This window comes from Cydia pomonella, unplaced genomic scaffold (assembly GCF_033807575.1).
Source record: "Cydia pomonella isolate Wapato2018A unplaced genomic scaffold, ilCydPomo1 PGA_scaffold_46, whole genome shotgun sequence".
NCBI lineage: Eukaryota > Metazoa > Arthropoda > Insecta > Lepidoptera > Tortricidae > Cydia > Cydia pomonella.
In genome coordinates, this window is record NW_026907879.1 from 301,887 (window position 1) to 316,866 (window position 14,980).

Below are 14,980 nucleotides of genomic sequence, written 5' to 3' on the forward strand. Positions count from 1 at the left end.
CGCGTAATCCCATGTTATTAAAGGTTAGAATTGACAAATCTGCGTGTCATCGTGGATGACACGAACTATAGTGTACAAAATATACTTGAAGAGTTCTCACGACTAGGATTCCAATCCAAACTTGATGTCATGGAACCAACTGCGAAGCATATTATAATCTTGAAATCTTTTTTACCTATATGTGCAGGTGTCGAGGTGTGAAACCCGAAGTTCTCCATCTCACCCGACAGGCTGCCGATGGAGGAGACGGAAGATGTCGAACACACGGACGCGGAACGGGTGCGGTTCGCCCTGGAACGTCAACATCCAAGCCTTTTAGGTGTGGCTAATTATCAACACTAGCAGCGAAATTATTTGTGACACGTCCAAAAATCTTCAACTCAAGCTGTATATTACATCTAAACTTATATAAGAAAAATAAACACATAGCATTCTCAACGTGTCAATCAGAGTAGCTTAGCTTTGAAACAATGTAGCCCACAAGATGGCAGAATACCATGCATAAGAAAACGATAACGGCAGATAGCAGCACTTGCTTTGGCGTGAAGTGTCAGTGTACAGTAAGCTGCGAAATTGCATGGAGTAATTACGAATGAATTTATTGATAAAGTCGCCATGCACTTTTACGTCTGACGATACATGTTTATGTTTCCGATTCAGGCCACAAGTTGGCAGACCCTCCAACGCGCACGGTCCCTATGATAAGAGTTTTACTGTAGATAATTGTAGTACCATTGTTCTTTACCCCGCGGGAGGAAATTCCTCTTAAACCGACCAGTGTGCCACCATTTAAGTTCTAGAGTGTGAGGGTGAACCATACATGGGCACGGGCACGTCGAAACTGAGCACGCACTCCTTCAGCGGGGGCCCTGGGCCGATGGACACTGAGCGCTGGTGGGTAGTTGTTACCTGTAGCAGGCGCAGGTGTACGCGACGCAGATCCTCGCACCGTAGGTACATGGGCACGTCGAAACAGAATACGCACACCTTCAGCGTGGGCCCGGGGCCGATGGACACTGAGCGCTGGTGGATAGATGTTACCTGTAGCAGGCGCCGGCGTACGCGACCCGGATCCTCGCGCCGTACATGGGCACCTCGGGCACGGGCACGTCGAAGCTGAACACGCACTCCTTCAGCGTGGGCCCGGGGGACTCGATGGACACCTGGCGGCACAGCTTGCTCATCTTGATCACTGTTAATCAAACGCAGTTGTAAATTTGAAATGTAACGTATAGTTTGTAAATAATCACACCTAGTGTCAAGTAGCAGTACTGATAAATGCGCTACTTGACGCTAGATGTCGACTATCGCTTCGTGTGTCAGACGCCATTTTGTACAGGTCTGTTCGTATGCCGTTCTCCCGCTGCTGCCACGAAGCTTCGGCTTGTCTGCCGGTGTCCCGCTGCGGGACAATTTTAGGTACTCTCTCTTGAGGGAAACTTAAGTGCCAAAAATTAGGTCTGTACTGTTCTGACATATACCAAAGCTAGAGCATTAGACAAGGATAGGCTACAGTTTGTCAGTATCGTCAACAAATTTAGGCTAACAGAAACTTCATAATTCCGTGTTTAACTATGATTATGTATGATTATGTACGTTGTTAAAAGGGCGATGGCGTATTGGCCCGCCCAGCCCCCGCCAGACTCGGCAAAATGTACAAAATGGAGGCAAGCAGACGTGGCCATTTTATTTCCCTCCCGCTGCGGGATTTCAGCATACGAAGAGCTACGAAAATAATAATTATTTTGTATGGAGTATGCACTCTATACTTAAGACGGTCTCAGCATCTGTCACGTCAGTTTATAACCGCACTAAATCACTGACAAGTCAAATAGTGTCACAATAACCTACAAAAGAACCAGCTTAATAAGACACGACCATATTCTAGACCTAGGAATATTTAAAAATGATCCGGCAGCCAATAGCAAATTTAAAAAACTTTTAGAAAAGTGGGCAGGCTACTTACCAGTGTTTACTGACGCATCAAAAAGTGATCCCACAAAGTGTGTTGGAGCCGCAGTGGTGATTCCAAAATATAACATTGTCTTGATGTTTAAGTGCCCTCCAGAATCATCAATTTTTACAGGCGAAGCTGTTGCCATCTTAGAAGCTGTAACGTATGCTGACTCTCACAATATAACAAAAATGATAATATTTACAGATAGCAGGAGTTGTCTGCAAGCTATTGTGGGCAATCAGTTTAAAATGAAGAAAAAATTTCCCTTAATACTTCAGATCAAAACCTTATTAAGAAAATGTGACTTAAAGGGGTTAAAAATAGTACTCGGGTGGATCCCAGGCCATTGTGGTATTGCTGGAAATGAGTCTGCGGACTTGTGGGCAAGGCAAGCTATTGAGATGGGATCACCAGGTCACGACAAGATATACAGCTCTGACCTTCTGAGCCATGCACAGACTGATCTGTTTAACACGTGGCAAAATCTCTGGGATTCTTCCAGATTGGAGGTAGGAAAGCATTATGGCCACATTCAACCCAACATCCCCCGTAAACCATGGTTTTTTAAATTCCGAGCTTATCCTAAATGGGCCACGTCTACAATCTGCCGTTTACGCTTAGGGCCAGTTTGTACGCCAGTATTTCTTGCTAAGATACGGGTCCGGGATACCTCACTGTGCGAATGTGGGTTCGACGAAGGCACCGTAGATCACATTTTCTTTTCTTGTCCGATATTCAATTACTCTTTGTATGATGTGCTACCTGAAAATATTCCACGACCTATAAATTTCTACTCACTTCTCACTCTAATAGACCCGCCTCTAACTTCTATTCTTATTAAGTATATACAGGAGCATGATATAAAACTTTAACTTTTACTCTTACTATAATTCTATCTATATATATATTTTAATTTCTGTTTTTTCCTCCATTTCATCCGCTATGTTGCTTGCCTTAACAATCTATCATCCGCTTCCCGCTCTTTTTACTAATTTTGGTATTATGTCAAATGTGTCATGTCATGTGTTTGTCTGTGATGTCCATAATATTTGTTTGTTTTAGGTTCCCAGTCTATCCTTCCACAAAAATCAAAATTAAACCGAACATTCTCTGCTCACATAAGTCAAAAGTCCACACCTCGACATTGGCAGAATCCACCTTGCTAAATTAGCGAGGAGTAAAAGCCATTTATGGAAAAAAAAAAAAAAAAAAAAAGACACGACCATGTTTTATACGATTTACTGCGTTAAATCCCTACTCTCTGTCTCTTAACTATTCACATTTAAACCGCGCGGACAGAAGCTAGTATGCCATAATCATAGTAAAATTACGGTGTACAGTCAAACTCACTTAAGAAAAATCTGAAGCGACGATGTGGCAACACATTGACCTTAAACGTGATCATGTTGAAATTAATAAATTAGAAAATTTATTCGCAAATGTTGTCATGTCAAACGTTATCTTGTCATGTCACGTATGACGGTACAGTTTATCCCTTGTTTACTAGCTATTCCGTGTTTGATAAACTTTGCTATCAGTTGCTATAATTATAATGTGAAATGAAGGTGCTATGGCACGATTTCCACTGACCGAGCAGAGTCGCATGCCCGAATAAATATATATCATATTCGTAGACCATAGTTATTATCCCGCCCCACATTATTAGGCTGCCCATGGCTCGAAACCGGTTGGTAAAATACCGGTTTATTTCTGCTTTCCTCCGAACTTTTATAAGAACGCGAACGTTTTAAGAACTTTATTTATATTATATTATATATTATAAGACATTATTACACAAATTGACTAAGCGCTACAGTAAGTTCAAGAAGGCTTGTGTTGTGAGTACTCAGACAACGGTATATATAATATATAAATATGTATAAATACTTAAATACATAGAAAACACCCAAGACTCAGGAACAAATATCCGTGCTCATCACACAAATAAATGCCCTTACCAGGATTTGAACCCGGGACCATCGGCTTCATAGGCAGGGTCACTACCCACTAGGCCAGACTGGTCGTCAAAGTATTGGTATTGTAACCTAAAAAAAACCCTTTTATTCGATGAGCGACGAAACGGCAGACTAGCCTGGTCGTGTGCCACGTAAACATAGACACCGACATAGGAAGAAACCGATTATTGCTCTAAACCGGTTAATTTGACAACAATGGTTTAAAAATAACGGTTTTTGAGCTCGGTTTTGCGTTAAGTACATGATAAATGTTTGGAAATTTAACCGGTTTCCGAGCTTTGAGACCGCCTACAACTTATCTGATCATAACAGAATGCGCAAGTCACAAAATGTGCCGACCTCGATAAATCTGCAGATTTTATAGTCTTCTTTCTCGTTCCCTCATTACTGATGTGTGAGGACTACCACATGTGTTTTGTCAAAAGCCATGTGGACTGCACGGCGCAGACTGCCGCCAGCCGATATCTACATAGCGTTCAACTATATCATACGTCCCCATCTCGGGGTGCCATTCATTTGGTGAAAGATGAAGTTTCATTCGGGATACGCTCGCCATTTCATTCGGCCTAAAATCATATTTCTCGAAATTGCTCGAAAGAATCTAAAGATCTTAGATCTAATAATGAGCCGATCGCAAAATATGCACGGTTTCGATCCGGTTGCGTCATTGAGAATCGCACCTAAAGCAAAAACACAAATGTATTTTTGTTTACTTTTACGCCTTCCGTTTGCAAATACGTAATAATTATTCAAATCTACGCACAATAACGTTGTTTGCCGATCAGAACAATATAGAACCGTGTCACAATCAATTAGGTATCAAATAATTTAGTACAATAAAAGAAATATATGATCGGCCTTCTGTGACATGATCCCATTTAACTTCATAAACTGTTTAAACATACAGTCGCCATATATCGGAGCGGCCGTCATACTCAAAAATATCTCAACACGCACTCTAACGCCTTGCGTATATAGATATTTGTGAGAACCTCGGCCGCTGCGATATATCTGATGGCGACTGTACAATGGAATAACGACACTACAGACATTGAAATAAGATGTCATTCTTTTTAATGCAACATCGCGCCTAAATACAGTTGACGTCATGGCATAGGTATTGGTTAAAACAATAAAGCATTATTCATGTTGTCCCTTACCTTACGATATTTAACGAGTTCGAAAAGGATGGTATTTGGTATAGGTACTATATGTGCTATTCGTTATAACTATGACATAAACATACCATCTAAAAATAAACACGCTACAAGAAGTTAAACGACATTGAGTTATCTTAAAATGAGTTCGGCCGAAATAGTTTCTAATGTATCCGCTGGTCAGAAATCATAAGCAATATAATACACCGTGTTTTTTTTGATTTGCGTTAATTTCGAGGGTGCATTCCTGAGCTTAAATTAAGTAATTTTCTCAAAGACACCGATATTCTAATTAACTCCATTTCGGAGATAATCAATCATAAATTTTTATATTATAAGGCCCTTACGAGCGTGTACACTTGCCTCAGGGCCTGTTTACTTATTGATTAGTGTTTAGTGCGAGTACATACATTTGCTACTAAACGTACGTACTATCTCGGACGATCGATGTTAGAAATGACATTGATATATCACAGTTTTCAATTGTTTGGTTGAGTTAAATGTAATGCCCATGTTACAACAACGCTATATGCAACATTTAGTTACTTTTTATAAATATAAAAATTGTAAAAAAAAAACAAAAAAAAATTTTTTTTTGAAAATTAACTGTGCCATTTAGTTTCCTTAAACGTACTTACCGAAACCCCGGAGTTAACGCAATTCAATAAAAACACGGTGTATATCATAAAATCGTGATATATTTAATAGAGCTTTTCAGTCGAGTACCGTGTTTTGGCAACGAAGCTTGCTGAGTTTCCAAAGTGCGGTACGAGATTGAAAAACTTGATCATATCACTATTGTATACAATACTTTTTCTACGAGTCATCAAAAATAATACTTTAAACTAATAAAATCATACAGGTTGTTGGAACGAAACGCAAGGCTTCAGCGGGGACTGCGGGAGACGGGGGCGACCTCTGTCTATGATATTCACTTTTAGTTAACGCTGTGACACTGCAATTTTGAACTTGAAACAAGCAACTGATCTTTCCTATTTTTTTATATGTACTCGTGTGGCAGAATACAGTACATTTCTATTTTTAAACAATTTTTTATTCTGCCTGGTCCTTCTACAATCCTCAACACAGGTAAACAAGCCAAAAGTATACAGCTATTTAAGATACGCGAGCAGCCGCGATACCTTCATACTCGTACGCGCCCCGGCCGCCGGTACCCAGCGGGGTGGTCTGCGACACCTTCTCGTAACTCATGAGGCCCTGGTACTTGCTTCTTGCTAAATTCAATGTTTAGACAGTATTTTCTCGATTTTGGCCACCGTAGCCTATGGAGCCTACTAACAAGCAATGGTAAGCGGTTTTCGTAGTCTATGGATGTTGCTATATTAAGGGTGTCACATGTGCGTTTATTACTTATGAAGCAATTGTTTCTACTATACAACTTAAAATAAATAATTAATTTGAGCTATCGTTTTGTTTTGTCCTCTTGACCGCGGCGAGCTGTGATTGGTCAATTTCATTATAGTTGTCTAAACCGTTTCGAAATGAATATTACAGTTGAGTTGGGAGCCCATATATGAAAAGTACCCAATTACAGTATGGTATACGAAATCTTAATTTAACCATTACAGTCGACGAGTAGAAAAACATATTTACAGTACATATGGGGCTACTTTATAGCACTAGTGCGAGAAGTAGCATATTATGTTACTGTGTCGAACATTTAAAGGGCCATATGTACTGTAAAACGTTGTACGATACACGTGCGAATAGGTAATTCGCAACTCGTGTCGATTTAAAACACTCCCTTCGGTCGTGTTTTAATTTATCGCCACTCGTTTCGAATTTCCTATTTTTCGCACTTGTATCGTAATGTACTATTTTATTCTTACGTGCGACTATTCAACTGGAAGGTCACGGGATTCGATCCCGGTGCAGCGAAGCGAAACAAAATATTTACTCCCCCATACAACATGTCAAGAGTGTACAATATAAGGGTCCATTACAACAGTAAAATAGTACATTACGATACAAGTGCGAAAAATAGGAAATTCGAAACGAGTGGCGATAAATTAAAACACGACCGAAGGGAGTGTTTTAAATCGACACGAGTTGCGAATTACCTATTCGCACATGTATCGTACAACGTTTTACAGTACATATGGCCCTTTAAATGTTCGACACAGTAACGTAATATGCTACTTCTCGCACTAGTGCTATAAAGTAGCCCCATATGTACTGTATATGTAAAATATTTTTACAGTACATATGGGGCTACTTTATAGCACTAGTGCGAGAAGTAGCATATTACGTTACTGTGTCGAACATTTAAAGGGCCATATGTACTGTAAAACGTTGTACGACTCACGTGCGAATAGGTAATTCGCAACTCGTGTCGATTTAAAACACTCCCTTCGGTCGTGTTTTAATTTATCGCCACTCGTTTCGAATTTCCTATTTTTCGCACTTGTATCGTAATGTACTATTACGTTGCTCCGACTATAACAGCAACATCTGGACCTTAACCGACCATCGGTGGACCCTACGACTAGGGTCAAGGGGGGAACAGTGGCTCAGTAGAAAATAGACGGGTACAGTGGCTCAAGCCACTACACGCGTGTATAGGTTGAGCCACTGTGCGCGGCTATTTTGTACCGAGCCACTGTTTCCTCCTTTACCCTGTTCAATAAGAATAATAAGATTTAAAAATTGTTAATGAATAGTGGCTAACGCAAAATTATAGTTTTAACGATTTAATCAAGTTTATGAACAAATGCCATGTTAAAATTCATTCGAAAATTAGACTAAAAGTTGGCTCAATAGAAAAAAAACCGGCCAAGTGCGAGTCGGACTCGTGCACCGCGGATTCCGTACAAATCTATAGGTATGACTAAAAATTAGAATTAAAAGAAAATTAGATGTGACTAAAAATTTACGGTTTTCGCAATTATTCCTTTATCTGTGCTATAAGACGTTGCTTCGTACCAAATTTCAAGATTCTGAGTTCACGGGAAGTACTCTGTAGGTTTTGATTCCCTTGCGAGTGTCCAAACTTTGCGGCATAAACGGCTGTATCTTTTGATTGCGTTGGCTTAGAAGTTTGATTTTTTCACAGCTCCATGGGACAGTAGACCTGAGTATTGATATAAATTCCAGCTTGATACCTCCACGCGTTCCTGAGAAAAAGGCTCTTGACAGACAGACATACGGACGGACGGAGAACAAAGTGATCCTATACGGGTTCCGTTTTTTCCTTTCGAGGTACGGAACCCTAAAAAACACGAAAAAAGTCTATTTTTCATTTATTTTCAATTATATATCGTTACCGTATACCATAAGCAGTATAATTTTAGTATAAAATAGCTAGTGATATAGCCTAGGGATGTGACTAGCAACATTTTAAACAGAAGTATACTTTCAGAGATTGAGGTAAAACGTGAAAACCCGCGCGATCGCCAAATTTTCCATCGCAAGTTTCGCGTGGACCGCCGTATCTTTCGATCCTTTCTAATTTCCTGTCATTGTTTTATACTACGTCGGTAGCAAACAAGCATACGGCCCGTCTGATGGTAATAAGCAGTCTCCGTATAGTAGTCTATGGGTGCCGGCAACTACAGAGCAGTGACATGCGGGTTGCCGAGCCTAACACTAACACTCCACACCCTCCTTGAGCTCTGGCAACCTTACTCACCGGCAGGAACACAACACTATGAGTAGGGTCTAGTGTTATTTGGCTGCGGTTTTCTGTAAGGTGGAGGTACTTCCCCAGTTGAGCTTTGCTCTAGATCTGGAATGACATCCGCTGTGCTGTGCCGCGAGATGACTTACAGCTAGATGACATTCACAATGCCCATACCCCTCATTTTGGACGTAGTTTAAGGACATACCCGGGTCTACAACATTACGTACCCTCTTAACAGTTTCCACATTCAATTCATGGGTTATACACAAATCATTTTAAAAAATTACAATTTTCCTATGTCTATAACATTTTTGACGAAATCTTTATTGGAATATTTTACCCCTTTTCCAGGCCGTACCAATCTACAAGGTTTTCCCAAAAAATTCAAATATATTCCCATTAATCCAGCTTTGATGATTAAGTTGAAGACAACTCACATTTTGCGAAAGTGCAATCTAATTTGAACCTTAAATCGGATGGCTATGTTTGAAATTCTTTTGGTGCGTATGTGGTCGATAAATCGTAATGCCTGGAAAAGCGTTAAGTTGTGCTTAAACAACTCAATAAAGGACGACTCGGGACTTAATAACCTCGGAAGATTTTTAAACGCGTAGTCGCGTATTGAGTTCTTCAAATTTATTATTATTTATTTATTGGAAAACCAACAGCACATGAAACGTATTATGTTATTAACAATATACATATATGACAATCGCAAAATTAATCAATTTAGACTTAAAAGACTCGCGTTCTTATCAACTCTATATGGAATGTGGACGACGTTAAGAGGTTCAACGTAAAAAGTAGGCCAAGAGACGATTGTCGCTCGACCAATTAAGCCTTAGGCCGTGGTAAGAAAGTTCCAAATGCCATGAGCTTCTTTAATGACATTCCTGTTGTCAACTAGGTCTATTTAATACTTCAAATGAATTGGTTCTGTGAAAGATACGCGAGAAAATATACCTACTAGAACTAGACTTACTTGTAAATTATCTTTCACCTTGTCAAAAGAAGCGCTGGTGGCCTAGCGGTAAGAGTGTGTGACTTGCAATCAGGAGGTCGCGGGTCCGTACCAATGAGTTTTTCGGAACTTATGTACGCAATATCATTTGATATTTACCAGTCGCTTTTCGGTGAAGGAAAACATCGTGAGGAAACCGGACTAATCCCAATAAGGCCCTTACCCTCGGGTTGGAAGGTCAGATGGCAGTCGCTTTTGTAAATACTACACTGAAAAAAATAGATAGCCGAACTGGTTTTGTAACTTTACTAAATAACTAAACTACGGTTATAAGAAAATAAACTTTGCATAAATTTACAAACTTATTTTGTAGTGTATACCCAGTACCTGAACACTGATAGCCAAACACGGTTTTGTAACATATAAGATAACACATAGTTCGCAAGTCCCAATTTTTGTGTAAACAGTAACCAAAATTTTGTTACAGTTATGCAAACATTTCTTTCAGTGTAGTGCCAATTCTTAGGATTAGTTGCCAAGCGGACCCCAGTCTCCCATGAGCCGTGGCAAAATGCCGGCACAACGTGAGGACGATGATGATCTTTCACCTTGTCATGTTTTTAACCCCCGACGGAAAAAAGAGGGTTGTCAAGTGTGTATCGATTTACAGAGATTAACTCTCCAATGGATGGACCGATTCCCATGCGGTTTTCCTTATGTGTAAGTGAGTTTCCTTACAGAGGTTCTTAGCTATATTCTATAGAAATCGATTCAGCAGTTTGCAGAGTATCAGCTCTTTTCCAAAATGATGTACGGCATTTTGGCATGAAATGGGTTTCTTTGGCGTAATATAGCATAGGGGGTTTTTGAATATAAAAAAATATATTATTTTATAATATTTTTTTTCTTATTAATCATGAATTAACAGCTGAATTGAATTTTGTCCTCCAAATATCGGGGGACGGGGGTTTCTTTTTGAATAGGCGGGTTCACACAGAGCGCGCGAGCGAGCACGTATGTGCGAGGATATTTCCTCGCGCACAAAACGGCCAGTGTAGACGTGCCTTGGCCGTTTTCCTCGCCAAGTGTCCAGCAATAAAGGCTATAATAATAATAATAATATGTTTTTTGCTTAGTGATAGGTTTCACTTACGATATCAAAAGATCAACACATTCTCATTGCAACAAACAGAGACACATTATGAAATTCACATCAGTTAGGCTCCAGATAAACATCTAACCACATAAATAAGTCAAGTTTAACCTACTTCTAGTCAATTGAGATGCATCCGCATAAGGAATAGTCGGCAAAAGGTAACTGCAGAGACTTTCTTTTTTCGGACCCGGGTATGTCCTTAAACTACGTCCAAAAGAGAGGTATGGCCACTGTGAATCTCATACCCCCACCTTACATATAAACCGCAGCCAAATATTCCTGCCGTGTAAGGTTGCCAGAGCTCAACGAGGGTGCGGGGCGTTAGGGCCGGCAACGCGCATGTAACACTTCTGGAGTTGCAAGCGTCCATAGGTTACAGTGACCGCTTACCATCAGGCAGGCCGTATGATTGTTTGCCACCGATGTAGTATTAAAAAAAAAACTTTCAGTAACAGGACATGAGTAATTTCTATCAAGCTGATACATTTGCAAACCATACTATATTTTGTTTAATTAAAGCAAAAACATCCTCTATGGTGTGTAAACAAAGATAAAGATAGTTTATTTCTCGAGTAGGTAGTTTACAATGCGCTTATGAATGTCAAATAAAGCTACACCGGCTCTAACCCTACACCTCGTCCTGAGCCATTTCTATCAGAAGAAAACGGCAGCTAATTTAAAAAATGTACGCACAAAGGGTAATCTTCCCATAGACAATTTGAATTTCGCGCCTTTTTCTTCGAGGCCTGGCTATACATATTTTAAATTTACCGCGAAAAAAAAAAATTATGAAAATGGCCTGACAGACTATAACACTGTTAACAAAAATTGCTATAAAAAATAGTCTGGTAAAATTTTACAAAACAACACATGCGGTACCTGATATAATACAGTTGAGGAAATTGGTTCTTTAGCAGTTTACGGTTCACTTTATATTGGACAGCTCTTAGCATAAGTATGAAAACCAAATATACTTGAACCACAAATTGCTAAAGAATCCATTTCCTCCATGTATATATAGGGAGCGTGCATGAACTGTAGGAGGCAGCACAGGAGCCGTCTGATTTTTGGCGCGAGGCGTAAATGTGATGTTTTGTTCCGATGTAGCCCACAAGATGGCAGAACCTACTATGTACAGTCAGCGTCAAATACTTTGTAGCAGTCAGAGTGGCCAAATAGTTCGGTACACCATACTAAATATATGGTGTACCGAACTATTTGGCTACTTTGGTTGCTGCAAAGTATTTGACGCTGACTGTACAAGAAAACACGTGACGTGTAAATTTACATGTTTATTGTTCCGATTCAGGCCAAAAGATGGCAGACCCTCCAACGCGCACGGTCCCTATATATAATTTTGTGCGAATAAAACAAAGAATATACTTTGAAAATTTTCCATTAATGTTTTAAAAACATTAAACAAAATTAAGAGAGAATAAATAAATATATCTACCAATTAAATAGTACTAAAGCGTATGGAAGTAACACTCACCCCGTTTCTTGCAATGAATTAATGAAAAACTATAAATAGCCACTTCGCATGTGATAACAGAGTGACAGCACAAACACTTTTAACAACTATCACATCAGACATTATATTTATTACTGTGCAAACAAGGGCGGCTAGAGGGCGCCCATCTACATATAAATCAGTTCATGAATAAAAATGCAATAAAAAACAATATTATCACTCTGCCTTGCTGCCACCCCTGATGAACCAAGAAAATGTTCATAGATTTGAATTTGGAATGAGCGGTTTTTTTTTCGTCCATCTTGACAGGCCATCTGTAGATTCTAAGCCATACTGCCTTGTCATAAGTATGATTTTTTTTCTTTTCAGTAAGTTCAATCTGGTAAACGTCTTCAGTAAATACTATTTATATTAGGTCAATTCCGGAATCAATGTCTTCAGTAGTTTTCATTTTCGTAGTACTTTAAGTAAACTGCATCTCTTCCGTAAATACGAATGAGTGGCTGACACAGAAGAGCAAGGTCACCGATGTTGTAAAACGCGTAGCCAGATTGAAGTGGGAATGGGCTGGTCATATAGCACGAAAAACCGATTTGTGGAGCAAACGTCTACTGAAGTGGTGACCATGGGGGGAAGGAACGTCCTCAAAGTAGACCCCAGATGCGTTGGGACGATGACATGAAAAGGACTGCAGGGAAGAAGTGGTTCCAGGTCGCACAGAACCGTGATGAGTGGCATAAAATGAAGGAGGCCTACAGCCGAAGGGTAGAGAAGGGCTAAAGAAGAAGAAGAAAGATCTCTTCCAGTTATTTATTAGTCATATCCATTATGTTTCATTATTATTTCTCAAAATAGACATAAACTGTAATATTCTTAGAATGAACCAATTTTTCTAATCAATTTTTTTAAATCCATAACCTTTATAAAAAAAATGTTTGTGGTCTCTTTAGCTTTTTTGGATTAAGGAGATATTCCAAGTATCACGCTGTAACCGAGTGCGAAAACAAAGCAACCTAAACATTATATAAACAGTATAATGACCTTTCAGCCCGTGAAGGTCAATCTTAAATCAAAATAAGATATTAAGTTGACTGTACCTTGTTCCAAGCCTTCAAATTGAGATGGCGACATTCGTTTCATACTGGCAACACCACAGTTCCAACGACGTCAGGCGCAATACCGGCTTTTATAACGGGTTTTAACGAATCCAGCTGGCAGGCTGCGCGCCAATGCTCAGATCATTGGCGATTTGTTTCTGGCAGAGGAAACACCTATAATTAAGTTTAGAAAAATTTCGTAGTAATTTTCTAAATTATTTCAGTTCCATTATGGATAATTCAAATCCTAATAATGTTCAACATGTTCCGGATGTATCGGCTTTAACTGAGCACGAGCGCATGACCAGGTTAGAGGATGTAGTGTCCAAATTAGCCCACGAGGTAAGGTCTTTACGTGACAATTTTTCTAGTCGCCCGCGGGAATACTCCAGTGCTTCGGACGTGTTATCAATTGTCTCGCCTGAAGATATGGAGACTCCAGAGGCTCCTCCGGTGCCTGTCCCGGGGCCTGCAAGGGATATTAGTTTCAAGCTTGAGACTACCCTCAAGTCGTCGGGCGCGATAACCTCAAAGGAGCATGCTGAGATTTTGGACAAGTTGCAGCATTTCAATTCAAACAACTGGTCGCAGGTAAGATACATAGATGCTCAGAATACGTATGTGTCATCTCCTGGCTTTACTGATTTGGAGAGTAATGACATGATAAAGTCTTTTGATCGTAACCGTGCCCTCGCCGTTACAGAAAAGACTCTAGCAGCTGTGTCTCATGCTCTCATCATACAAAATGAGAAATTGAAAGCTGGATTCGAAACCTTCGTGTCTTGGATAGGTTCGCAAGGTGATTGCACGGTTGAGGCGGTAGCAGACAAAATCAACGAGGTATTCTCGGAGGGTGACTATTCTCGTATTCACTTGGACCTCTTGCAGATGGTCTGTGGCCGTCGGGCAGACATTATCCAACAACGGAGAGATGGAGTTTTGCACTTCGTCAAGGATCGCTACATGAAGGAATCTCTTCGAAAGATCCCTCCAACACAGGAACACCTCTTCGATGACAAGCGGTTTTCTGACTGCATAACGAAGAATGGCGGAATTGATAAGGTATTTTTCTGTCCACGCACTCCTGCGCAAGGAGTTGCTAGCAAACGAACTCCTGCGCAAGGAGTCTCACAGCCGGAACAAAGCAAGAAGGCTGCGGACTATCCTAGTTTCCGCGTGTATCCTGGGCCCTCTGCTGCTCCCGCCCAGGCTTCGCAGGACAGAAAGCGAAAAGCCGGGCCATTTCGATCCAATCAGCGAAGCGACAAATATTACAAGAACAAGCAAGGTAAGCGATCTCGCAGGCGCTACGACTGACTATCTCAGCTTCCGGGCGGGTCAACTGGAGCTTTTTATAAACCAATGGAAAGCCATGGGGGCTCCAGGCTACATAATCAAAATTCTGTCTGGGTACCGGATACCCTTTGTCAAAAAACCGCCTCTAGTTCACCCCTCCAGACTTTCGTCAAAGTTATCCACGAAGGAAAGTCCGGAAATGATAGTTCAAATGAAAGGCTTGATAGAACAGGGTGTGCTAGAGCCGGCTCCGTTGACCCCAAGTTTTG

At 40.4% G+C, this 14,980-nt stretch overlaps 2 protein-coding genes across 2 annotated transcripts in view; one reads left to right on the forward strand and one right to left on the reverse strand.

Annotated features, from left to right (window-relative positions):
* LOC133534043 (uncharacterized) overlaps positions 1-14,980 on the reverse strand; it is a 57,278-nt gene that overhangs the window by 21,758 nt on the left and 20,540 nt on the right. The window contains exons 2-3 of the mRNA XM_061873138.1: positions 1,042-1,192; positions 176-291 (exon numbers count right to left, since the gene is read on the reverse strand). Of these exons, the coding sequence (XP_061729122.1) occupies positions 176-291; positions 1,042-1,184 (259 nt within the window). The 5' untranslated portion in view covers positions 1,185-1,192. The remainder of the gene's footprint in view (positions 1-175; positions 292-1,041; positions 1,193-14,980) is intronic.
* On the forward strand, positions 13,372-14,874 carry LOC133534041 (uncharacterized). Its single transcript, XM_061873136.1, has one exon. It carries the CDS (start codon positions 13,647-13,649, stop codon positions 14,730-14,732), a length of 1,086 nt encoding a protein of 361 aa, XP_061729120.1. The 5' UTR covers positions 13,372-13,646; the 3' UTR covers positions 14,733-14,874.

Bases quoted from the DNA above. Each gene is read 5' to 3' on its own strand.
- LOC133534041 (XM_061873136.1), top strand. From the start codon at position 13,647: ATGGATAATTCAAATCCTAATAATGTTCAACATGTTCCGGATGTATCG.